Source organism: Chrysemys picta, chromosome 21, assembly GCF_011386835.1.
Source record: "Chrysemys picta bellii isolate R12L10 chromosome 21, ASM1138683v2, whole genome shotgun sequence".
Lineage (NCBI taxonomy): Eukaryota > Metazoa > Chordata > Testudines > Emydidae > Chrysemys > Chrysemys picta.
Window position 1 is genome coordinate 17,765,995 of NC_088811.1, and position 25,718 is coordinate 17,791,712.

General features: G+C 57.9%; 2 protein-coding genes across 9 annotated transcripts in view; one reads left to right on the forward strand and one right to left on the reverse strand.

Annotated features, from left to right (window-relative positions):
* Positions 1-894: 894 nt before the first annotated feature.
* Positions 895-22,222, forward strand: FAM131C (family with sequence similarity 131 member C). Its single transcript, XM_005281774.4, has 7 exons — positions 895-1,290; positions 11,279-11,397; positions 12,970-13,005; positions 13,966-14,059; positions 18,933-19,115; positions 19,697-19,807; positions 20,297-22,222. Exons 1-7 carry the CDS (start codon positions 1,266-1,268, stop codon positions 20,644-20,646), a joined length of 918 nt encoding a protein of 305 aa, XP_005281831.1. The 5' UTR covers positions 895-1,265; the 3' UTR covers positions 20,647-22,222.
* Positions 22,223-22,224: 2 nt separating this feature from the next.
* Positions 22,225-25,718, reverse strand: part of LOC101938334 (chloride channel protein ClC-Kb) — a 31,501-nt gene continuing 28,007 nt past the window's right edge. For 7 of the 8 annotated variants that reach the window (XM_065575113.1, XM_065575112.1, XM_065575118.1 and 4 more), the window contains 5 exons: positions 25,430-25,563; positions 24,845-24,945; positions 24,087-24,170; positions 23,261-23,347; positions 22,225-23,060 (listed from right to left, as the gene is read on the reverse strand). In XM_065575113.1, coding sequence (XP_065431185.1) covers positions 23,013-23,060; positions 23,261-23,347; positions 24,087-24,170; positions 24,845-24,945; positions 25,430-25,563 — 454 coding nt within the window. In that variant the 3' untranslated portion in view covers positions 22,225-23,012. The remainder of the gene's footprint in view (positions 23,061-23,260; positions 23,348-24,086; positions 24,171-24,844; positions 24,946-25,429; positions 25,564-25,718) is intronic. The other variant, XM_065575116.1, reaches the window with a different exon arrangement.

The window sequence follows — 25,718 nt, forward strand, 5'->3', positions numbered from 1 at the left end:
GGCAGGCTGGAAGCTTACTAGGAACAAAGGAAAGTTGAGATTCCTCTGGCTCCGGGAGCTGGGGCTTTCAGAAAAACACCACATATCACAAGACTCGCAGTACTGTAAAGGGAATTTCTCCCAACCTCTTGGGCCAGGTGACTTAGACCGGAAATATCATAAGCCCAGACTATGCCTGAAAATCTCCAGTGCTGGCTGCTTCCAGGGGGCTGCCCATAATCCAAACTGGGGGGGGACGACGCTGGTTGCTTAGTCCTGTCTTGACAGAGAGACCTTGGTACAAGCAAACACCCCCCTCTGCCTTCCCTAGGAGCCGCCCCACCATCACCACCACAATCCCTGCCCCCAAGCGCATGCCAGAGCCGAGGGGTGAGCCGCCCTCTTTGCCCTGGAAGCAGCAAAGTGCAGCTCACTGGGCAGGTGGGGGGAGTGGGAAGCAAACTCCAACATCAAGCCCCCCCTCGCTGAGAAGCCCCTGCCCCCAGGTCACTCAAGCCTCCCACCCCGCATGCTGATCTCAGCAGCCGGCGGAGACAAGTGTTAGTTCTGGGGCCCCTGCAAAGTGGTTCAGTCACAGCTCGGGGGGGGGCTGATGTTACATTGTCAGGAGCCTGTTTGTAACCCCCCTCAGCATCACCGCCGGCTCGGGGAGGGTGTCCCTTTTCCCGGGCAGAGCCTCTGGGCCTAACCCTCCTTGGACTCAGGGGTCGAGGCAGCGCCTGGGATCAGGGCGGGGAGAAACGGGGCCGCCATGCTGTCAGGGAGCACAACAAGTGGGCTCCTCTCCACGGGCAGGGAAGGACAAAGCCCCCCTTCCCTCCCCGCCCCCCCCCCCCCGCCAGCTTCCCGGCTCTGGCAAGCGCTGGCGGGGAGAGCAGCCAGGCGAGAGGGGAGGTGGCTAAAGCCCGGCTAATCCCCCAAGGAGCCCTGACTGGCAGAGAGCTGCCTTTTTTCTTCCCTTCGGTGTGTGCACGTCCGTCTGTCTCTCCTCCGCGCGCCGCGCCCGCCACCTGCCTCCTCTTCCCCTGCAGCTCGCCGGAGACATTGCCACAGTCGCCTGCAAACTTGGGGAAGGGGGGAGCGAGGGAGGAGGAGTAACCGAGCGCCGAGGAAGAAAAAAATAAAACGGGGGGGGGTTGGGAGGGGGAGCTGGGTCTTCTGTCCGCACCTCGGGCGGGCGGCGGAGCTGGCTTGGGAACAGGCGAGCCGGGGAGAGAAGAGATGAGCCCCCAGCTGTCCACGAGGCGGATGAAGAGAAGCCCCCCATGATGGGGTCCTGCGTGTCCCAAGGTGAGTGCCATCCAGCGCGGAGGGAGGACTGGGGCTGGGGGGAGGGGAGAGAGAAGACGACTCGCACCTGCCATCCAAAGGCAGCTGCTCTCCAGGCCAAGGATTGTGTCTGCCCCCCCATGGGGGTGTCTGCCCATTCCCCGCCTTGCCAGCCAGCCCCTCGGATGCGCGTGTGTGTGTGTGTGTGGGGGGGGGGGGTACTGAATATAACAGAGACTCAGGACAAGGAGTCAGGGAATGGCTTTATTCCCTGCTAGCCGAGGGCTGTTGGCTGGGGGGGCAGGGGCAGATCTGGGGGTGGGGCATTTAGCTTTTGCCTTTACTACAAGGCTCCCCTGGGACACTGGCTGGAACTTCACTCATGTGCTGGGTAAAAGTCCCCATGCTCCAGGGCATAAACAGGACACTAACTGAGGTGGGTCAGGCAGAAACTGCCCCTAAAGGCAGGTTATTCCATCTGTGTCCACTAGGGGGTTTCTTGCACCTTTGTCTGAAACAGCTGTTTCCAGCCACTGTCTGGAGGGAGCCCTGGTCTGAGCGTCATAATACTCCCAATCTCCCCCTCCCGAACCCCAGCCTTCTGCATCTTGGTCAAGCCCCTTCGTGTCAGCCCTGGTCCCAGAGCAGCATCTGCCCTGCACAGCCAGGATGAGACAGACTCTGCCACGACAGGTCCTGCCTTGCTGCATGCAGACAGCCAGGTACCAGTCTTCCAACCCCGGGGCAGTGACAACTTGCCACATCTCTGGGACAGTCACTCCAGGAGGAGCAGGCAATAAGGGGAGGCATTTGGTGCTAGGTGGGAAGCCTGGGGGAAGCGAGCATCATCGAGCTAGAGGTCCCCGTTGTTTGCACCAGTGTGAGTCCACTGAGATCGGTGGGATTACTCCTGATTTATGCCCGCATACACAGAATCGGGCCCAGAATCTTTCCCACGCATTGCCCCAGGGTGATTTCAGATGGTAAAACAGCCCTGAAGCAACCTGGGTATGGGAGTTACAACAGGGGTGGCAGCGTTCTGGGGTCTAGTCCCAAAAACCCTGGTCAGTCCTCAGCTTCCATGGGCAACTTGTATTGAATTCAGCCCAGAGAGTCATATTTTCCAAGGAAATATTCCCTTATAACAGAGGCTTTCATCCTAAAAGCTGCATTGCAAAGCAATTTGTAATGATCGTTTCATCCCACGCCAAAATGCAGCCACCTCTGGGGTGCAGTGCGCATCGCCACGGAGAAGGCTGCACACTGGGACTAGCCTCCCTGTGCCAGTAAGAACCAGTGGTGAAGACTCCATGACACACAAGGAAAGCTGGTGTCAGCATGTGTTCCTCATGTACTACTGGGCTGCTTTTTAAAGTGAGTTGGGTGTTGGTGAAAGGTTGGAGCCTATTTGGTGATTGGGACTGGTGGGCAGAGCCCATCAAAGCAACAGAAGGCTCTCGGGTGAGGGAGGGGCCCCAGGGCCCAGAAATATACTGAATACTGGGGACAACAAATGAACAAACCAGGATGGGGAAACAGGTCACAGGGACAAAGCAAGGGGTCCAGAAGGGGACACAGAGCTGAGGACACCAACACCGAGAATGCCGAGAAGGAGGCCATGCCGAGAAGGAGGCCAAGGAGACAGTGGACGCTGCGCATAGGAACCCTGCCTGGATGGACAAGGGACTGGGAAAATGCTCCCACTGGCAGAGACGCCCCTGTCCAGCTCCCTGCTTCTGGACTGATGGACAATCACGGGGAGGTTGATGGGGAGGTCTTGGGCCCTTGGATGTGAAGTGCTTAGAGGAAGAGGTGTGGGGGGGAAGAGCAGCCAGGAGAGGTGACAGGCCTGTACCCGTAGCGAATTCTGCTTAGCTCCAACACCTGCACCACAACGCCCTGCATCCTCTGCCAACACTCCCTTGCCAACCCAGAGGCAACCGCTGGTGAGGGCAGGGGCCACTCAGGGTCTTGGCTTCTCTCCTGGAGACTGCTGGGTGTGCAGGTGATATTTAGGATGTGGAAATCAGTCTCATGGGAAAACCAGCCCTGAGATAGCACCAGCTTTTAAATCATGACTGACTTGATCTGAATACAAACTAGAGATGAAAGGCCCGTTACAAAGTCCAGGAGACACTGGAGCCAAAACAGACCAGGGACAGAGAGTGCCATCGGCCAGATTCTCCAAGCACATGGAGTCCTTTTGAAAACATGGCCCCGTGCGCACAGCTAGGCCTAGACAGGCCCTTGTCATGACACACGTCACCTTACACCGCAAAGGCTGCACCTCGATATCAGCCTAGCCTGGAGAGTGACACGGAAGCCAGCTATGCCTCCCCGGGAGCCATCGTCCATTTCCCTTGAGTCACGTATGTTTGAATCGCTCGGGATCTTCACAGCCAAACGGTGCAGGTACAAACAGTCTGCACAGCAGGGCTTTTCCATGGCTGTGTGTCTCGGTCCTTCTTTTGCTTTCAGAGCAGTGAGGGGACACCTTGCTGTTGGCTGCTGGTGAGGTGCGATCACACCAGGGTTCTTGATAAGGCCTCAGCTCCAGGTGGACCCGGGTGACAAGGACAAAGGGGGCCACACTCGCACTGAGCCTCCCAGGAGCAGCGTGAGGGGAAATCTGTAAATATCTGTGTGGCACTTCAGTGGTGTAAGTTTAAGGGGGGCAGTGTGGCCTAGTGGACAGAGTGTGCGCTCACACTTCAGAATACATGGGTTCTAGTCCTGGCTCCACTGGGTGACCTGTGGCAAGTCATTACCACTTATTGTACCTCAGTTTCCCTGCCTGTAAAATGGGGGTAATGCTACCAATCTCCTTTGAGATCTACATCTCTTGTGCTCTGTCAAGCTGCCTGGGGTAGGACACCCCTCAGAGCTCCAATCTCAGGTCAGACTCACAGGAGTTGAAGACAAAAACCAGCCTTGTAAAAATAATCCACTTTTTCAGTTACTACAGGATTTCAGAAAATACAAATCCACCCAAATCAACACTGGCCCGAAGAAGAAAAAAAAGCCCACCCAACTGTGCTTTTACATTATCCCAAAACACCAACATTTTGCAGTTCCTCTTAGTGGGTGGCTGTTACAGACGCTTCTAATTTCACACCCACCCACATCAGAGCAGACGGATTAGATCTGGTGCGGTTCAACTCCGGGGGGAGCTGTGTATTTAAATGCTTCCACTCCATTTGGAAAGCTCCGGTTTCTCTTTTAACCAGATCCAGGCACATTTTATATAGGGTGTGTGTGTGTGTGTGTGTGTGTGCAAAGACCTTGTACACACACACTTAAAAGCCTTAAGTGCTGCCGGAACCGGCAGAGGAGAGACTGCTTATGGAGAAGCAAAGCCTTTGAAATGCCCTAGGTTTGCACCAGACCCCATGGCACTCTGCAGATACACCCCCTATACATATCTGTAGAGAAGAGGAATTTTATTCTCCCAAGGCCTTAGCATCAGCCTGTGGCATCCTTCCCTAGATGTGGCCTTGTGAATCTGGGCAGGAGTGGCATACTGTACTTGTGCCTATGACTCACCACCCAGAACCGTCGGTTACACTTAATAATATTACTGTCTGCAGAGCCTCTTAGGTGGAGGATGCCGCCAAGTGCCATGCACTAGGGCTCTGCCCGCTGGGAGCCCGGGGGAGATTAGTTGCTGGGGAGAAGGATGTGAAAAGGGAGAACTCTAGCGAGCACGTTAGCACCTGCTGCAAGGTGCTGCTTGGAAAGGAGCCATGAAAAGGGACCGGTGCTACACACAGCATGGTGTTCTCAACTGCGCCACCCGGAGCCAGGCTATGCAGGGGGCCTGAAGCTGGAAAAGAGATTTGGCATAAAATGTAAATAAGATTCAGAACACCGCCTTCTCAGCTAGCACTTTTCACTAATAGAGCTCCAGGCACTGTGCACAGGAGGGCAGTCTCATTATCCCATTTTACAGATGGGGAAACTGAGGCACGGAGCAGGGCTGGGACTTGCCCAAGGTCACCCAGCAGCAGAACTTGGACTAGGACCCAGGTCTCCAAAAGCCCAGTCCTGAGTTCGTGCTACCAGGCCAAACTGTTGAGAAGTTCTCCCCTTCTTCTCGAATGTGTTTTCCAGAGTGGGTGACTTTATCCCCGGATGCCCTGCTCAGAGCCCATCTCCATGGGGGAGATTTTCTGTGTTTGTAGAGCGCCTAGCCCCATGAGGCCCTGTTCCATAGCTGGAATTTCCACCTGCTGTGAAAATACAAATAATAAACACTAATAAAAAAACCAATTCAGCTCAGCTGCTTAGCGAGCCATCGCGTGGACCCTGTTTGAGGTGGTTCAAAGAGTCCTGATCTGTTCAGACTTCGCCAATTTCCAGAGGATTGAACTGCTTTCAGGACCAAGGTGGTTTTCGTTTTGACCATTTGCGTGCGGGAGCCGTTCACAACCGCTTTGCTCCAGCGCCAACCGCTGCACGAGGCGTAGGGCGATCGAGAATCCCACCCTGTTCGCTTGAGGGACACAACCACGTTTGGCTCCCGTTCGCCCTGCATGAGCCAGCACGGGGTGAGCTGGATTCAATTCTGCCTCCCGCATCATCGCCAGAGCTGGCCCCTCTATTCCCATCCGCCCCATTGAAGACGAGGGGGCTGCCCGGGTGTAGAATTTGCCAGCTGATCCTTTGCAACTGGTGATGGATGGGGAGAAGGATGAGAACCCCCAGCATGACCCTCAGAGCCCGGAGGAGTTTGCAGGGCCGGGAGCTAAAAAGACCTCATCTCTTTACTCAGAAAGGGGACACATTTGATCTGGAGTCACTGGAGGCCTAGATCCTCAAAGGTATTGAGGTGCCTGAAATCAATAGAGGATTTGCCAAAGTACCTTTGAGGACAAATAAACATGGCGCCTCACAAAACCCTTTATATCAAGGCACATCTCTGAGCAGAATCACACTTGAAAGCTAATTTCCTGCCTCCATGATATTCCTCCCCATGGTCAGGCAGCCGGGGGCATCAGAGCCAAAGCTGTGAATGGGCTGCATTGTCTGAGGGAGGACAAGGGCTTCCCGCTGAGGAAGCTTGCAGGGTTTCAGCGGGGCAGGAGAGGGCCCTGAGTTGAAAGCAGGCGCCGAGGGTGCAGCGGGGCGTGAGAACATGGTTTCCAGGAGATAGTGCCAATGGCTTTTCAGGAACTGGGGATAAAATACATAAAATCAGCTGTGAAAGGCAACGCGGCCGCCCGCCGGGTTCTAAAAGGGGATGAGATTTTTAAGGGTATGAGGTAGAGTGACCAGACAGCAACTATGAAAAAACGGAACAGCGGGTGGGGGGGTAATAGGTGCCTATATAAGAAAAAGTCCCAAAAACGGGACTGTCCCTTTAAAAATGGGACATCTGGTCACCCTATGAGGCAGATGTTGAAATCAGATGGAAAACACAGAGGGCTGCAGGGCACGGTTTGCTCTGAACAGTATCTTGGTGACTCTAGGTGGCTTCATGCGTCGTAGCCTGGACCCCCGTGCCCCGGCCAGATTCCAGCGCGGAGAGTTGTTCTAAGCCCTCCCTATGTGGAAGGGACACACAGGTTCCCATACAGACCGAGGCCCTGTCTAGACTAGGGTCTGGAAGGTGTTAGCTAATGTCTTAACAGCCTAATGTAGACAAGGCAATGTGCCTTCAACATGTGTTAAAGGGGCTGAGTTAAAGCCTACCCCACGTGAGCTAACGCCTTCCAGACCCATGTCTAGACAAGCCAAGGCCTTCACTGGCCCTGGTGTGTGTCATGCACATGGACAGTGTTGTCAAATTTAGGGCATGTCGACCCCATAATCCGAGGTGCGAATGCAGTGTAGGTAGATGTACCCGCGCTAGCTTTGATCTGCCTAGCACAGCTGAAAATAGCCATGAAGATGTAGCAGGAGGGGCTTTGGCACGGGTTGTACCAGCCTGTTGGAACCCTGGATACGTCCTCACATTTCAGGCCCATGCTGGCTAGATCACAAAGCCAGGGCAGGTATGCTTACACCTACAGCAGGGCCAACTCCAAAGGTTGAAAAATCAGGAGTCAGGCTCACCAGAAATAATGAGATTGGCTTTAAAATCATGAGATTATATAAAAATAATAGATTTGGGGCTCTTTTTATTTGCCTTCTGCTTTTTGAGCCTTTAGGGGGTCACATTTTGAAGCTTTTTCCGCAGCCATGAGGGCTAGACACTTCTTTAAGAACGAAGGCTGAAATCATCACAGATCCACCTGACTCCAGGAGCTGGGGCTTTACGGGAAACAATAATTATCATGGGACTTGTGACAAAATCAGGAGAGTTGGCAATGCTGCACCTGCCTGCACTGCTTCGCACCTCTGTACCCTAAGGGGCTGAGCATTCGGATGCTTACTCCGGCGGGGTCGTGTTTACTGCTGTGAGCTAATCCCAGTGGAGCCAACGGGGCTGTTCCCAGTAGGAAGTCATGTGACGGGGGCGTAGGAGTTTGGAGGCCCCACAGACCTGAAGTTCGTCAAAGCAGGGCGCTTGTCATCGTGCATTGGCCTGCAGAGCACCAGGCACGGCGGTGGTGACAGAGATCAGAACGGAGGCAGATGTGGAGAAGGTGCCATCTGAGCAGGCTGGACTGGAGTGCAGGTAAAGGAGTAGGTGACACCTTCCCCGAGAAGGTGGATGAGGGTGGAAGAGAACCAGCCATGGGCTCCCTTTTCCAGGCCCAGCACGGTCAGCCGGCTCCATCAGCAGCTCTGCTAGTTTCCCCCCAACGCTCTCTGAACATGCCACACTGGGCGAGGAGTACAGGAACATCCTTAGCCGATCCTCTCCCTAGCAAACTCCCGGGAGGGCACGGCTGGCGGGGACAGAGGCAAAACTGGTTGTGCACTCAGACGTCGATGAGGATTGCGGGGGAAGGACAAGGCAGCACAAGTCCTTGCTCCATGCTAATGCTGAACCCAGACTGCTCCAAGGGGCCTTGTGAAGAGAGAAAGGGAAGTGGTTGTGGCCTTTTCGCTTCCTGAGGATGGATAAAGAAGGCTGGAAAAGGTTCGTTTCCTAACTCTGTCCCTTTGAAATATCTGCTCGTCTCTGGTCCTGGTGGAGGACTCCTTGGAGATCCTAGAGATGGAGGGTGTCAGCGCTCTTCAGGCTTAAATTGCAGCAGAGAAGGTGTCAGAGCTTTAGCAAAGGGGCTTTTGTTCCCAAGCGTTTGCCATGTGTTTGACTCAAATGCCTGTTTAACACAAAGCAAACCCAAGAGGTTTAAAGAGTCTGAATAAAATCACCTCCCTCCCTCCCACCCTCCCTCTCAGTTAATCAGCTTTTACTCTCATGACACTCCTGAGGCTAGGATCTGACCAGGTCTCCAACCAGCCCTAGTGTCGCCCTGGAAACCCAGAGTAGACAAGACCTGAATTTTGAATGCAAAGTAAGCACCAAAGAGAAAAAATCCAAAGCTGCCTTCCAGGCCTTGTGTGTCCATCCCAGCATGAAAGGGTCCAGGGCCCAATTATATTTCCTAACGCGGGTCACCTAGAAGAGACAGCCCCAGCACAGGGGCTCTCGCAACGGCCTTTGCCCGTCTCTGTTACACTTCACCTCCCTGCCTGTCTTCCTGAGCTTTTCCTGCTGCTTGCCTGGCCGCGCAATTTATTCTGCGGGCCACAAACACCACGTTACAGCGAGAGCTGTGCCTGTCATTTCCCACGAAGGGCCCTCGACTTTAAAATTTGTTCTCCTCTTGGTCCAAACCAGGGGCGGCTCCAGGCACCAGCGCACCAAGCGCGTGCCTGGAGCAGCAAGCCGCGGGGGGTGGCCCGCCAGTCCTGCAGTTTCGGCAGCGGGTATGCCGAAGGCGCGGGACCGGCGGACCTCCCGCAGGCATGCCGCCGCATCCGCATGAGCAGCGGACCTCCCGCAGGCGTGCCACCGAAAGCCGCCTGACTGCCGTGTTTGGGGCGGCAAAATACATAGAGCCGCCCCTGGTCCAAACTACTCCAAATGCATTGATGTGCGGGGAATACTGTAGGGTGCATGGGCTTTCTTGCCCTTGGGGATGGAATTAGCGATGGCTAGGGCCTGTCTAAGTGGGCTCAGGTAATTCTCCTCTATTTGATTGCCCTGGCGTGTGGCTACACGGGTCGGAGTTGTATCTGTTGTAAGGACCAGGTGTGTCAATTGGTGTCCTAGCTCCCAGCGCTTTAAGGGCAGATGTTTTCTCATCATCGCCAGTCTGCCCACACTACTAGGTGCATCAGGCAAACAGCCCAATTACCCCCAGCCTGCACTCATTTCCCACCATTTTTATATTCAGATGCAGTAACTCTCCTTCAGCCATTATCGTGCTGTGTTCCAAATACATCCATCCTTTCTTCTGCAGCATTAGCGTTGATGTCGGTAGTTGTGCCTGATCTAGAATCTCTTCGTTGCTGATTCTGTCACCTGCGCTGAAAGCTGTTCAGTTTGTACTAGAGGGACTTATTATTTTTCCAGGCCTTTGCTCCATATAGGACATGTAGGACGTTGGTTCTAAGGATCTTGTGTTTGGCGTTTTTGCTAATTGCATTGAACTTCCTCCTGTGCTGAGTTTTTCACATCCGGCACTTGCTTGACCTCTTCCGGACTTTCCATCAGACATGCAATCACCACGAACGATGTTGCCCAGTTCAGTAAATGTATTAATGGTTTTCAAGCCTAATTAAATAAAATAAGCCTATCAATTCTAATCATGGTGCTAGGCGCTGTACAAACATAAAACAAGCCAAAGTTCAAACCGCCTGGTCAGCTCTTGAGGGATTACTAAAGAGCACTGCTGCAGGAGGGAGGGAGGTGGCCATTCCTGCCAAGGAACACTCCTGGTAGGCTGTGCCTCAGTTTCCCCAAATACTGACAAGGGAAGTGTGAGGCTGAACCATTAACGTTTGTGGAGCACTGGGTGGCTGTCAGGTGGAAGGGGCCAGAGAGGAGCAGAGGGAATAGATAGATACAGTATTAAGTGGCATAGAAGCCACTGAGAGAGCCTCTGGATCCCCACAATGGCATATTTTGATCCATAACTTAGACCTGTGTAACAGGCTCCCTTCTCCACCCTCGGGACCACCCAAAGAGGCTGGATGCTTCCAAGTTTATAAGCACCTGTGTGTTATTTGCTGGATCTCCTCCACCAGTCCAGCAACATGCCATGGGAAGTAAGCAGCCTCCTTCGCCCTCTCTCCAGAGATCTCAGGATCCCACAGCCTCTGCCCCTTGCACTTCCCTCCTCGCCTTGACCTGTTGGCAGCTGGCAGGTTGATTGCTCGCTTTAGCTCATCAACCTCGTACCTAATCAAACCATTGAGCACCCATCCCCCCAGTTAAATCCAGCCCAGCGGGGACTAGCTAATGCCTCAGCGAGCAGAACGCTGGGTCTGTGCTCGGCTCCTAGCACTCTGTCACACCTAGTGGGAAATTTTCCACGTAAGCTGTTTTTGATGGAAAATTAGGTCTTCGACTAAACAAAATTTTTCACAAAAAGTGTCTGCTTTCCTTGAAAAATGGTGACATTTCGTCAAAAAGCTGAACACCTGAAAATCAAAATATTTCTATTTGGAAATGCTGCCCCAGTGCCCTATGGGAGTTGTAGTTTGGCTATTTCACGCTCTCATTCACCTCTGTGGGCCAAGTTCCCCATCAAACTACATATCCCATGAGACACCAGAGCCATGGACTCCTATGATGCGCTGTGGTAGCACAGCAGGCAAGACCACGGTGCATCATGGGAGATGTAGTCTGGCTGAAGAGCTTGTCCTATAGAGGAGAATGGGGACACGAGGCAGCTGAACTACAACTCCCATGAGGCACCGCAGCACCATTGCCAAACTGAAAGTTTTGGGGTTCAATTTTGGGCCAAAAAGTTGAAATTTTCCATCTCCCCCCTCCCCAATTTTCCAAGCCTCTCTTTTATAACTGCCCTGTAAATAGATAGCAAAGTAGGGTTACCAGGCCCAGCCCGTCTCTCTCTCACCCATCTCTTTTCTCCTTCGGTTGCAGAATTCTTCACAAGTGCTCAGAAGGAATATTCCATCGCCAGCCACCCACAGTGCCCTCCTTCCACCCACCATGACAGTCAGCAAGTGCCTGCAGCTGCCCTGGAGAAGAATAACAGCAAGGTAACCAAAGAGTCAGGCCCCAGGACAATCATCACAAGTGCTACAGGAATATGCAATCTATGTGTTGTGGCCCCTTCCAGCAGCTTGGCCTCAGTGAGACGAACAGGTAGTGGCTGCTGCTGCCGACTAATGGAGTTAGCTCCAAAGAGCTGTACCGTGCTGCTGAAGGACCTGGGTTCGAACCCTGCTGATGACCTGTGGGGGTGGCTGTTATAACTGACTTCTAGTTGCTGTTTGGCAAACAAACCTTGAGGCTTGTAATGGTCTGGTAGGGTGACCAGATGTCCTGATTTTATAGGGACTGTGCTGATATTTGGGGCTTTTCCTTATATAGGCCTCCCACCCCCGTCCCGATTTTTCACACTTGCTGTCTGGTCACCCAGGGTGGGGGGGATTTAAACATTTCCCTGCAGCCCAAAAGGTCACCTTGAGAGTTCCCCTGGCAAGGAGTGTGGATGGGGGGAGGGATAGCTCAGTGGTTTGAGCATTGGCCTGCTAAATGCAGGGTTGTGAGTTCAATCCTTGAGGGGGCCACTTGGGGATCTGGGGCAAAATCAGTACTTGGTCCTGCTAGTGAAAGCAGGGGGCTGGACTGGACTGGACTTGATGACCTTTCAAGGTCCCTTCCAGTTCTAGGAGATAGGATGACTCAGGGATGGGAAACAGGCGGGGGAGCCGCTCACCCGTTCATGAGGGAATGAAAACTATTACAGGCTGTTCAGTGGGCCGCATAACAGCCGCTTGGTGGCTCAGACAAAGGCCAAGTGGCCAGGGATCCGTATTGCCTGTGCTTATTGGCAGCCTCTCCAGTGAGGCCAAGCACTGAATGGGCCGTGTTATTATTATTATTATAACATCTAGGATCCCCAGTCATGACCCAGGACCCCATTGTGCAAGGCGCTGTACAAACCCAGGACAGAATGACAGCCCCTGTCCTAAGGAGCTGACCAGCCCTCCCCCAGGTCAACACCAACAGCACTACCTTACCCTGTGTATATGGCGGGGGAAGCTGCTGCTACCTGGCCAGGCCAGTGCTGGGTTCAGGCCTGTCCATCCAACACCATTCTATAAACAACCGTGAAAGGGAGTTAGAGAGGTAGTGTTGTCCTAGGAATCAGGACACCTGGGTTCTATTCCTCACTCTCCCACTAACCTGCTGCGTGACTGTGGGCAAGTCATTTCCCTGCTCACTAGGCCGCACTGCTGTCCCCCCCACTTAGAGAATTGTGTAGCTTTGTGTGTTTCAGACAAGCTGTCTGAATAAAGAATTATCCACCTGCAAACCCCAGTCAAGGTTAAGGGGGAAAACAAGACAAAAGCAGTGACTTGCTGGAGTGGAGAAGAAGAGAATGGGGAAAGGAGGGGAATGAATGACTAAAACAAGCCAGGAGGAAGGAAGACAGAAGAAGGAGCCACTGTGCTAGGCGCTGTACAGAGAAGACAGGCCCCACCTCAGAGAGCTGCCTCAGTTTCCCCTCCACCCCGTGACAAATCTGCAGCTAAAGAGGGGCTGTGGCTGGGGAGCCCTGGGTTTGGCACCGGTTTTAATTCGTTTCCTCCCGTGTGTTTTAGGAAAACCAGATGGATTTCTGCTGGGACCCTCTGCAGGTCAGTGTGGGTTGGGTGGCCCTGGGGGTACATTGCACTTCTACAGTCTGGGAACCCTATGCTGAGCTCCTGGGAGAATGCAAGGCAGGGTGTGGCTGAAGCGGTGCCCCCTGGTGGATGCATGTGGTGGTTGCTATGCAAGAAGCTGTGCTTTTTAGGGGAGGTTGGCCAGGTTGTGGCAAGTGGAGGAGGTAGGTTCAAGGTGATCACATCAGCTGGCCTTTGCTCAGCTCCGGCGAGGATGGGGAGGCTCTGGTGGGCCACAAGGCCGCCACAGGGTCCTCACCCTGAATGGGACCACTGGGCTTTCGTGGGACAGTGAGGTCCTGCAGACCCTAGCCATCGTGGGACTCTGTGCCAGCGGGTGTAGAACCAGCCCTGCAGACTGGCACAGCTGGGAGGTACCCGGCAGACACTGAGCATGTCCCTCCTCCCTCCACGCACATCTCTGTGAGTTTTGTAGGATTGGCTCGGCACCAAAGATCAGTCTACTCACCCGCCTGCAGGCTGGGAACCTGCTGCTTTATTTGACTGCATCACACCAGAGCATGGGGGGGAGGAGCAGGGGGGAACTACGCCAGACTAAATCGGAAAGTAAGGGCAGCATGGAGCTCCATCCCATAATACTCTGTGCAACCCAGTTAACCCCATGATGGCCACTTAACTACAGTTGCCCCTGGAGTTACCAGCACGGGAACTTCTGCAACCACCTTTGCAGCAGCAGAGCACACTAGACATGGTCCCACAAGCCCCCCTCACGAGTCCGCAGCCGAATGCCACCCATCCGTTACATCTCGTCCTGGCTGCTGGGTCCTCTGGGGGCTCCCCCGCCCTGGAGGCCCCCACCCCTGGCCTGCATGGGTCCCCTCTCTTAGACGTGGGGCTGGCTGAGGGTACTCGGCTCTCTCCCCGCTGACCCAGCCGGTCTTGCCAGCCTTTGCGTCTCTCCTCCCTCTGCAGAAATGTTTCAAGACATCCAGTGGGATCCTCTCCGATTCCAAATTCGGCTCCAGCGGTTACAACGTCACGGCCCTGGCGACCTCCTCTCTGGTGGGTAGGTAAAGACCATCCCTCCCTCCCGCCAGGCTCCGTCACCCCTGAGCCCTGGGTTGGCGTGACGGCCGAGCACAGCCTCCCAGAGGAGCACTGGTGCAAAGATGCAGGACGGGGCAGCCAGGCCAGATTTCCAGCCGAGCTCCCAGCAGGGGCTTCTCTGCCCCCCGTGCCATTGGTGGGGTGAATCCCGGTCTCAGAGGAGCTTTCTGACAGGTTCGCCTGAAGGGGTCTCCTCATTCTTCATTCAAGTGGAACAGGCATTAGCACTGCTAGAGCCAGGGCCCGATCCCAGAAGGGGCCCGATCCCACCCCCACTGAGGGGTTGTCCAGGGGCGCCCATCCTCCTGCCGGATCGGGCCTCGGGGTGGACAAGAGCCATGCCTTGGCTCCAGGGAACAGAAAGGGGATTCTTTAGCGAGGCTGCTGGATACACCCAGCCCCTGCGAGCCTTTCTGACTCCCAGACTGGCTAACACAGCCCGCCCCGCCTCGTCACCGCCTGGGGAGTCCCTACGTCCTGACCTCGAAGGCTGACGAGACTAAAGGGTCCTTGGTTCTGGTAGGGGTAGGGCCACTGCTCGGCCTAGGGGTAGAGCCATCCAAATCCTCTGGTCAATGCCATCGCGCCTTTCACAGCTCAGAGCCACCCGTGGCTCTTGCAAGAAGCTAGCGCTGCCCATAACAACAAGCAGCCTCCCTCCCCCAGGCCAGAGACCAGCGGGACCCACAGGCCAGGCTGAGCGGCTCTAATTGCCTTGGCCCTGGAGAGGGAAGAGGAGGGAAGAGAGTTTATCTGCTTCCAGCAGCAGCCCCGTCTGTCCCGTCCTCCCCCCCCCCCCTCCCCACCAGCTCCGGCGTAATTAATTGTGTGCGGTGGAGATTAATAAGGTGTTTGTTTCCATGGAAACTGCCAGCCGGCTGGCCCTGCTGGCCTGATTCCCTTTTCTCCATGAGGCCGGTGGCGCTGGAATAATGCCCAGAGCCGCAGCGGAGAAAGGGCCCCAGTGCCGGAGGCAGGACGATTCTGCTCGGAGCACGGCATGGGGTGGGGGTGGGAGCAGACATGGCCCGGTCCATCCTCTCGGAGCATCACGGGTATCCGTTTGTTTGCCTCCAAAGCCCTCCCAGCCCAGTCCAGGCTCCCACCCAGCGCTGCTGGTGCCCCTCAGTCCCAACCCGCCTCCCCATCCTACTCAACGGCTACATGGAGCCATTCGGGGAGCTGGTAGGGCAGCCCGGACACAACAGCCAGCTCTCGCCGTGCCCAAGGCAGCACCTGGATGGCGAGCGGTGGGTGATGCTGGCCCAAGTGACTGAGGGGATGCTGGTGGGGAGGGGGATCTAGCATCTTCTCTGTCATCCCCCACTGCTGGGGACACCTGGCCTCAGGTGATTGCACAGCTCCCCCAGATGCTGCCAGAACCCCTCCCCCATCTGCAGCTGGCCAGGAGATGATGCCCCATCCCACCAGACACACACTTGGCCCCAGGGACCCCTACATTCCCGACCTCTAGGCCTGAGCTCTGCAATTCATTGTATCTAGGAATGGAGCCACACGCCCCGACAAAGCCCCAGATGATACAAAATACAACAGCCTGTCTCCCTCCTGAACACACAGTCTGGTTCAAGGTCTCCAGAGCCCTCCATGGGACTGGCCCTGGCTCCCTGGGAGACGCCCCTCCTGCCATGGCCTCCCACCACAGCTGTTTTCTGCTGTCATCACCTAGCACAACAGATAGAACCTGCTCAGGAGGTGACCCGGGCAGACAGATGTGGGGGCACACGGCTCACAGCTGTGGTGATGCAGGGGGCAACACTCTGACCAGGGGTCAGGTCTTCAGGACCCAGAGCCCCTGGAAATCCCATGAGATCGTGGGGAGCTTCCTATTGGCTTAGCAAGGGGGAAAAACCACCGTGAAGTTTATAATAAAAAGGGTAAAATAACAGAAATGGTGATTTTTAGCAAGGCACCAGGAGCTGGATAGCACGGGAGAGATGCTTCGCCTCTTCTTCTAGCCACTTAAGGCTGGGCCAGCAGGTCTCCTAAACAACCACCTCACACTAGAGAGAGAGCAGCTGGAGGCTTTTATTATCCGCTTCCCAATTCTGGGTGGGGCTAAGGCCATTCGGAGGCGTGGCCAATGCTTTAGCCACGCCCCTTCCTCCGATTTATAAAAGTGGCGGCTTTCTCAGCCAGGACTGCATGTGAGGGGCAGCTCGTCCTGTTTGCCCTGCTGCAAGAGCTCCCGGTAGAGTCCGAAAGGCCTGGAAAACCCGTTAAATAGTCCGAGTCCTGTGAGCCGGCACAGACCAGCCCCGAGCATCTAATTGCAATGTAGACATTCCCTTGAGGGCTTCACTTGGCTTTGGAATCACCCCTGGGTGAGCTGTCCAAAATGCGAGCACCGGGAAATCGGGATCCAGCCCAGGTCATTAAGAGCCGTGACTACCTGAAGACTGGCCCGTATGTAATGATGCGTTTGAGGGGGCTCAGTCCAGTTCCTAGTGAACTGGTGCCCATCATCCCAGCTGGCACTCAGCAGAGAGGCTGATCCATGAATGAATGAGCCCTGGAGACTGACTGTCCCTCTGGCCCCAGAGGCAGGGCGGAGGGGCACGGTGCTGCTCTTGTTTGGGCTGGAGCTGAGCTGGGGTCAGTGGTAATTTGTCGATCCAGCTCCTTGCACCAGTGCTAACTTCACTCTTGAGAAGAGAAATTCTGTGCCGTGCAAGGTAGCATCTTCTGGCGTGGAATGAAAGGGTACGTCTACATGGCCGCTAGACACCCGTGGCTGGCCTCCCTCCTCATGGGGGCCCAGAGCTCAGGCTCCAGCCCTGGGAATGTCTACGTGGCAGTTTTATAGCCCTGCCACCCAAGCCCCCCTGGGGCCAGCCGCAGGGGTCTAATACCCAGACTCTAGTGCCACTTGAATGCCAGGATTTGCTGTGCTCTATTGAGGGGGGCGGTTAGATACCGCGTCAGTGCACCCGCAGAGAGCTGCATTGTTTGCCCTGGGAAGTGTCACGTAACTCCCTGCTCAACGAGACATGAGAAAATGGAGTTGCTTCAGGGAAATAGCCCCAAGTTCCAGCCATGCAAAAAGCGCTGCGCGAAGTGCTGCCGCAGGCCTGCAGGAGGCGCTCTTGCTGGGAGGAAACATTACCCCACCTTGCCAAGGGAGGGTGCACCTGGGAGAGGGGCAGGCTGGGAGTGCCCCAGGCTGAGGTCGGTTCAGGCAGAGACGATGGTGGACTTCAGTTCCAACCTGCACTAGCCCCGTCCCCTGCTATTCCAGTCCAGGGCATCCTGCAGGTAGCTCTGCCAGTGCCCCTCAATCCTGACCCGCAGCCCCCCTCCCCCCTCCACTCCTCCACCTCGGGTCCCCCCCACAGCTCCACCAGCGCCCCTCAATCCTGACCCGCTGCCCCCGCTCCTCCACCTCGGGTCCCCCCCACAGCTCCACCAGCGCCCCTCAATCCTGACCCGCAGCCCCCCTCCACTCCTCCACCTCGGGTCCCCCCCACAGCTCCACCAGCGCCCCTCAATCCTGACCCACAGCCCCCCTCCCCCCTCCACTCCTCCACCTCGGGTCCCCCCCACAGCTCCACCAGCGCCCCTCAATCCTGACCCGCTGCCCCCGCTCCTCCACCTCGGGTCCCCCCCACAGCTCCACCAGCGCCCCTCAATCCTGACCCGCAGCCCCCCTCCCCCCTCCACTCCTCCACCTCGGGTCCCCCCCACAGCTCCACCAGCGCCCCTCAATCCTGACCCGCAGCCCCCCTCCCCCCCCGCTCCTCCACCTCGGGTCCCGCCTGCAGCTCTCCCAGCGCCCCTCAATCCTGACCCACAGCCCCCCGCTCCTCCACGTCGGGTCCTCCCCACAGCTCCACCAGCGCCCCTCAATCCTGACTCGCAGCCCCCCTTCCCCCCGGCTCCTCCACCTCGGGTCCCACCCACAGCTCCACCAGCGCCCCTCAATCCTGACCCACAGCCCCCCACTCCTCCACCTCAGGTCCCCCCCACAGCTCCACCAGCGCCCCTCAATCCTGACCCGCAGCCCCCGCTCCTCCACCTCGGGTCCTCCCCACAGCTCCACCAGCGCCCCTCAATCCTGACCCGCAGCCCCCGCTCCTCCACCTCGGGTCCCGCCTGCAGCTCTCCCAGCACCCCTCAATCCTGACCCGCAGCCCCCCGCTCCTCCACCTCGGGTCCCGCCTGCAGCTCTCCCAGCGCCCCTCAATCCTGACCCGCAGCCCCCGCTCCTCCACCTCGGGTCCCCCCCACAGCTCCACCAGCGCCCCTCAATCCTGACCCGCAGCCCCCCTCCACCCTCCACTCCTCCACCTCGGGTCCCACCCACAGCTCCACCAGCGCCCATCAATCCTGACCCGCAGCCCCCGCTCCTCCACCTCAGGTCCCCCCCACAGCTCCACCAGCGCCCCTCAATCCTGACTCGCAGCCCCCGCTCCTCCACCTCGGGTCCCCCCCACAGCTCCACCAGCGCCCCTCAATCCTGACCCACAGCCCCCCTCCCCCCTCCACTCCTCCACCTCGGGTCCCACCCACAACTCCACCAGCGCCCCTCAATCCCAAACCAGGCAACATCTTATAAATGTCCCTCTAGATTCCTGACCAGCTCCTTAGGGAAGCCCCAGGAGAAATCCAAGCCAGCTGCTGTAGTGGCCCCTTAGGAGAGGATTGTGGTGAGTGGGGCTGGCTGGCTGGGGACTGGCTACCGCAGTGCAGATGCCCACCCAGCATGGACATGATCAGTCACGCAGGACGTTCATTCAGCACCAAGTCTTGGTGCATCGATCCCACTGCTCTGAATCCCGCCCGCTTCAGTCCAGCTCCTCCCGTCTCTGCTTTAGGGTTAGTCCAGACCATAAAGGACCACATCACCAAACCCACCGCCATGGCTCGCGGCCGGGTGGCCCACCTCATCGAGTGGAAAGGCTGGAGCGCCCCGCAGGTGGGCTGTGAGCCGTGGCTGACAGAGGAAGAGCACTACTCCTACCTCACGGACGAGCTGAGGGAGGCACGCTTTGCAGCAGGTGGGTGGGCAGCGGGGAGACTGCAGGGGATAATCTGTGCTGGGGGAAGGGGGAGCAGGGAATGCACCAGCAGCGACTCCACTTGTGCAGCGGCGTGACGGAGCACTGCAAGTGGCTGCGCACTGGGGCATCCCTTGGGGAGAATGGCGGGGAGCAGTGCCCGTGCATTTGGCATGTCCCTTAGCTGTCGGCCAAATGGTAACCCATGCAGAGGACTCCTGGGCCTGACCCGGCTAGAACTCCCTCAGCCTCACTGCCATCCAGCGTTTTCCATATCGTGATCCCCCTATCACACCTTCCCCCCGAGCAGGGTGCTGGTCCCGGCTGGAGACAGGGCACTGGACTGGATGGAGCGTGGCTGGATCCCCTCTGGGACTTCCTATGTCCTGGCGATAGAATTCTGCTGGTTTGCCGGGGACGAGCCAGATTCTCCTCCTGGGAACACTGGTGTTCATCCAGTTTCGCTCTGATTTCAGTGATGTCACTCCAGATTTACCTTGGCGTAGCCAGGTTCAGGACACGGCCCAGTATCAATCCCCTCCCCTTGTAACCTGTGTTTGGTTTCCCACGGTCTTGCCCAGGGGTCGCTGAACAATTCGCCATCACCGAGGCCACCCTGAGCGCCTGGTCCTCGCTAGACGATGAAGAAATGAATTACGGGGGCAGCTCCCAGGAGATCGTACAGCTTCAAGGTACCTTCCCCCTCCTCTCTGCCATGAGCGGCCCTGCAGGGCTCCTGATGTTCCCCAGCCCTCCCTGCATGGAACAGATTCAGGAGGGTCCCTCGGGGCCATCCTTGCTGGTGTCCTGTATCAGTCAGGGGTGGTTCCTTGGCTCCAGTTCTGTCATCTTGTTCCAAGGGGGGGGGTGTTTGGGCAGCTGGGGGCCATGGAGCACAGGGGCACCCCTGCACTAGGCCAATGCTGCATCCCTGGGGGATCCCCTTCCGCAAGCCCAGGAGCTGAGGGCAGGACTGGGGCCCTGGATGGACCGAGGACGCAGCAACTCCAGCTGGAGCCATGGGTGATCAGCGCCTCCAGGTGTCTCAAGCTGGGCACCCAGGATTGGTGGCCACTCCCAAAAGTGTTGTCCTTGACCGTTCTCCCGGGTCCTGCCAGCTGCCAGTAGCCTGCCCTGCTGAGTCCCTGACACACTCTTCCCCTCCCCGGCTTTGCTTTCAGACCTGGAGAGCATCTACCTGCAGGAGAAGCTGGTGCTGAGTCCCCAGGTGATAAGTAGCCCCCACCTGGAAGGCAGCCTGCCCGCCTGCTCCTCCTCCACCCACACCTCCCCCATACCCTGGGTGCACTCCGGAGTGGACAGGTGGACCTCGACCCACCCCTTCCCCGGGGCTCTCCCCTGCGGCTCCCCGCGGACCGGGAGCTCCCGGGCAGACAGCTCGGAGAAGGAGCAGGCCTGCGTGGGGAGAGAGCAGGAGGGCACGACCAGCGTCGGCCAGAAGCGGCTCAGCAACTCCCTGCACTACGTGGACAGCAGCTCCCTCTCGGAGGACGAAGTGTTTTATAACTAGGTTCCCGCCCCTCCCCGGGACAGGAAGGGGGGCCGGGGCTGCCCTGAGGATGGCGCGAGGGGCCCTGCCGAGCTGGCTAGTTCCAGCTCCCTGGATGCTGCTGGGAGCAGTGATTAGAAGCCGCCTATTGGTTTGAGACAGTGCGGCAAGGCAACACCAACAGCATCCCTCCTACCGGTGACCGCTGGGGCTGCCTGGCCCTTCAGAGGCGGCATTCGCTGGACTGGCGAGTCTGGGGCTGAGATTGGTTTTCCTTCGGCCAAGGCTGCTGAGCTGCGCTGAGACCAAGACCCGTTCCGTCCCCCGGTGGGTTCCCCGAGGACTGGGACAGCCGGGGAGCAGGGGAAGCATCCGCATCAGTGTCTGTGCTCCAGCCGGCAGCCGGCCACCCACGGCGCTCCCGGCTAGCCACGCGAGCGCGTGGTCTGTGTGCAAGCCGCCACCCGCCGCTTTGGCTTCTTGTCTCCACGTAGTCCGGACGAGCTCCCGGCTGGTTTAACATGGGCGCTTCTCTGTGCTCCCCCCTGCAATTCCAGCTCGCTGCACAGATGCGTTCTCAAGCCACTTGGGGTCAGGGGCTTTGGCGTTTGGCTAGCGAGCAGCTGGTTTGTACTAGGAAATCATCCTGGTCTCTGAGGCTGGGAGTTTCAAAGGCGCCTAAGGGGGTTAGATACCCAAATTCCATCAAGGCAGGGGGATGGGGATGTCTAATTCCCATAAGCTCCTAAAGGCGGAAATGCTACAAACCCAGTCAGTTTGGTCCTTCCTCTTTACAGGACCATAGTTGATTTCCAGGGCCCAGCTACCGTGTGGATGCTAGTCACGCCCCCCAGCTACAGCCATGCCCCCGCATTGCACGGCACCTTGGGTAGGGCCGGGACACAGTGCGGATCGGGGACCGTGGTGACTATGGGGTCAGCCTTGACTACAGGCCAGGCCCTTCCTCCAACCAACCCCACCCCTCCACCATTGCTGTGCGCAGCTGGCTTTGTTCTCTGACCTCAAAGGTTTGGATGGTTCTGTGGGCAGGCCCTATGGCTACCCCCCCACACACACCCTAATACAAATGAGAAAAATCTCAGCTAGCCCACTGGGGGGAAGGGGAAGGGGAGACAGGCGAATGTTATATTTTAATTTAAAAGACTTTGTACGTTGGCACCGCTCTGCCTGGCACCTTTGGCAGGTTCCCGCCCGTCGCTCTGGGGGGGGGGGGGGGGGGGGGGCTGCATCCCGCGGGATCTCCTCCCGTGCAGGGTGCTTCTGTAAAGCAGGCGGCTGGTATGTGCAATGATGGTCACTGTTGGGCGCCGCTGCCTCCCCTTAGAGCTGGTCCTAAGCCCCCCTCCCTTCAGCCAGCCACTGCCCAGCCGGCAGAGCGGGCACCACGCCTGGCGCTGTGTGCTTTGTAACCTAGCTGGTTCCTAATGTTGCGTGGAGACTGTGTGCACCTTAGCAACGCTTCCTGCGTCAACCGGGGCAAGGGGAGTGGGTCCCCCGGGGGATGCAACGGCTGTGATGCCTTTTCCCCTCCGCGCTCCGTGTCCCCAGAGAAATACAAAGGATCAATAGCTCCACACCTGCCAGCCCTCATCTCTGATTTACTGCGCGCGGTGAGTGGGAACAATGGATTTCAAAGGAGCCCCCCACCCCCTGCTGTGTAGGCCACAACAGCCTGGCTGCCCTGGGGATGGTCTAGGGCCTTCCTCTGGGGACAGGCAAGGGGTGGTCTGGCTCCTCGGGGCTCATGCCTGCCCCCTTGCAGTGAGGGCGCGATTGCATAGCAAAGGCAGCACCACGTTACAGGAGAATTCAGTGCAGGCAGGTCTGTGATGAACCCAGACGTACACGGCAGGAGCCGGGGCCTTTCACTGCCCGAAGCACAAGCCCCTACCCCTTGAGCTCAAGGAGCGTCTCTTCTAGGCCTTGCTAAGAAGCAGACTCTTGTCCCGCTGGGCCTGGCCCCAAGAGGGTGGCAGGCACTAAATTCAGGATGGCACGTGCACATTTCACATTGCAGCCTTGGCTTGCCCTCGGCGCTGACAGTCTGTGGGCCAAGTTGTTTGTCCCTGGGTAGCTGTGTGTTGTTGTGTCTCCAGGGTGGGTGAGGGCTGCCAGCAGCTGGCAGGCTCCCCAGGCCAGAGAGGTCCAGGTGTTGACTCTGCTGTCACAACCGTGGCTCCTTGCGGCGGGAGCAGGAAGGGCGGAGGAGCTTTCAAATCCATTTCCATTTACAAAAAAATAATTGGGGAGACCCCTGCCAGCACTGCCCCCCTGCTGCTGAAATCTCAGTGCCCCAACGCGATCCCCCGTCCCACGCTCCGCCGCATAGGAGGGGGAAGGGGCTGCTCTCCCAGGCTCCGAATCGCTCACTTCAACGTCTTCGGATTTGCCAGGTCTTCAATCGCCTTCTTCATCTGGAAGAGAAAGCGGCAGCTGGGCAAGGCCGTGTTCCCGCCCGGCTCCGTGCGCCTCCCCACCCCAGGGACTCGATAGTCATTAAGTCACCTCCTCAGTGCCCATTCCTTTCCCAATCCAGGATGGGTCCTGGAGCCCCTGGCCATTCCCCGCAGGCAGCTCTCCCCCAACCCCGAGTCCTGGCTGGCCCCAGCCCTACCTCGCTCCGAGAGACGGCCCCGACGACCCGCCCCAAGGACGTGACGAAGACACGTTGCAGGTTCAGCAGTTCAAACAGGTTGTGAGCCTGGAAGGGAAGGAGAGGCGAGTGTGACGGGGCAGGGCAGCGCCGCCCCGTTCTCGGCCGAGCCCTCCCGCCCCCCTGCGCCCGACGGTTCCCTCCTCACGTGGAGTTGGCAAGGCCCACACAAGCCTGGAGTTGCCCAAGGGTAGCAGGGCCCTGGGCCTCCCCGATTGCGCCCTCGTGTACCCTCCCCAGGGGAGTTCAGGGCGTCCAGCCTCCTCTGCTGTGAACCGTGCGGGGAGCATCCCCTGCAGAGGATACGGAGCCCACGTAATAAAACAAATCCCGGCTGGAATCAGAACTTTGTAACACTGGGGGGCACGTTGGCAGCTGGCCCAGACCCTTCCTGTCTCTCTCGCTGCATCCGATCCATCTAGCTGGGTCTTTATACCACATTCATGCCGTGGTGACCAAAGCTCACGTGGACAGTAATCTGCATATGAAACAGACGCTCTCCAAGCAACCAATGCACCAGGTCTCAGCACGTGGCCGGTGCTCATCTCCGCCTGAACAGACGCTCTTGGTTCCACGGCGCTAGTACAAGGGACTGACAGCCGGAGGCCAGGTAGGGGGCAGACACAAACATGGCCCGGGGCTGGATTTCGATAGCCTTTGGCACCCCTGGATGGTTTGTCAGCTGCCGCTTGGGCAATCAGTCTGATCCTTGTTAGACCCGTCTCTCCTGCCAGGCCTGGCCTCTCCCCAGAGCCCTTCCTCCCAGGCCCTCTTCCCGCCGCGTTACCTGGTGCAGGGACGTCCAAGGTGACAGCTGGAGGGTGAGTGGCTCGATGGTGCAGTCGTCCCCCAGCGTCCCGTTGGAGCGAGGCTGTCGGGGAAGACAGCGGGGGGTTTCGTAGAGCGCTCTCGGGGGCGTGTCCCACCCACGCGCTGCCTCCCACGGGGACAGGACTCGGCGAAGTGCCTTTGCAGTCGGATACCTTACAGATTGCAAGGTGCTGCCCCCTTAAGAGGGCAGAGCCTCAGCAGTGGGCGTGGTCTCAGCAGGGTGACAGGGGTGATATCGGGGTAGGGTTGAACGCCCCCGCACGGCCGGCGTCTCTGGGGGTGTGGCCTCGGTGTCAGCACATCGCAGCCTGAGGCACGGTCTCTCCGAGGGGGTGCAGCTCCGGGAGGGCCACGGGTGCGACATGGAGCCACCCAACGGTCTCGGAAGGAAACTGGGGCTGACCCATGGTGACCACCTGCTAGACTGGAGCAAGCGCTCGAATGGACTGCACTGAACAATCCGGCCTGGGCTGCCGCGACCAAAGAGCCTCACCCATCACTCGTGGGCTGAAGCGATGAGAAGGGAAGAGGCTCTAAGGTGGGGCTGACCGGATGGAGCGGGCGACCTGCAACCTCTAGGCCAGAGATCTCACCAGTTCCCTCCCAGGTCTGGCCGGACACTGGTTCCCCACCACCTACACCCGCTCTGTGCTAAGAGCTGCTGGCTGGAGGGGCTGTCCCGGGGCAGCAGGGGGATGAGTGCTCTGAACCTACCTTCTCCCCTGGCTCCTGGGGGGACGGCTTGGCTTCATCGTGGGTCTGGAGGTACCTGACCAGCTCGGTTCTTTGCACCATGCCCACCAGCATCAAGGACTCTAGGTGGGGAGGAGACAGGAGATGGGAGAAGCTGGAAGGGTAGCTCAGATCTCTGGCACCGGTTGACCACTTCATGGTCATGGGCCCAGGCTGATGGCACATCTCTGCCCACCACGGGGGCTGCATCCAGGGAGGCAGCTCCCGGCCACGGGCTCTGTTAAGCCACGGCTGCTCTTCTGCCAAGGAAAGGCTGCTCATGTCACCGGTTCGCTCCCACCCTTCCGGCCCGGGGCCCTCAGCAGCAAGGAGAAACGCCAGCCACGTCAATCAAAGGGAAGCGCTCCAGGTGCTCCATCCCTGCCAGACTAGGAAGCGGTTCTGTGTCTCACTGCCCAGGACAGCAGGGCCCAGCTCCGGGGGAAAGGGAGAGGGGCGGGGGGAAGGAAGGAGAGACAGAGATGGCCATGCGGCTGGGGGACAGAGGGAAGCGGAAGGGCCAGTAGGACCCGTGGCCCCGTCTCCGGGCGCGGGGTGGTGCGGTACCTGTGCTCTCCACAATGGGGTACTCCAGGTCGTCGGTAGAGGTCACGACTCTGAGGACCTCCTCAAACCTGGCGCCCTTGGCCAGGACTGCAAAGTGGGTGTTCATGAACTGGCGAGTGGTCACGCTGAAGGAGCTGGGGGTGGAAGGGCCGAGGGTCAGCCAGGGCAAAGGGAAGAGCGCTCTCCTCTGACCCAGCACTGAGGCCTCTGGGGGGCTGGAGTAGGCCAGAGCCAGGAACCAAAGACTGATGCAGGGATGGCCGTGGGAGTTGAGGACCCTGTGGTTGAT

Bases quoted from the DNA above. Each gene is read 5' to 3' on its own strand.
- FAM131C (XM_005281774.4), top strand. From the start codon at position 1,266: ATGATGGGGTCCTGCGTGTCCCAAG. The intron at 13,006-13,965 runs GTCAGTGTGGGT...CTCCCTCTGCAG, and splicing joins TCTGCTGGGACCCTCTGCAG to AAATGTTTCAAGACATCCAG. The intron at 19,808-20,296 runs GTACCTTCCCCC...CTTTGCTTTCAG, and splicing joins GGAGATCGTACAGCTTCAAG to ACCTGGAGAGCATCTACCTG.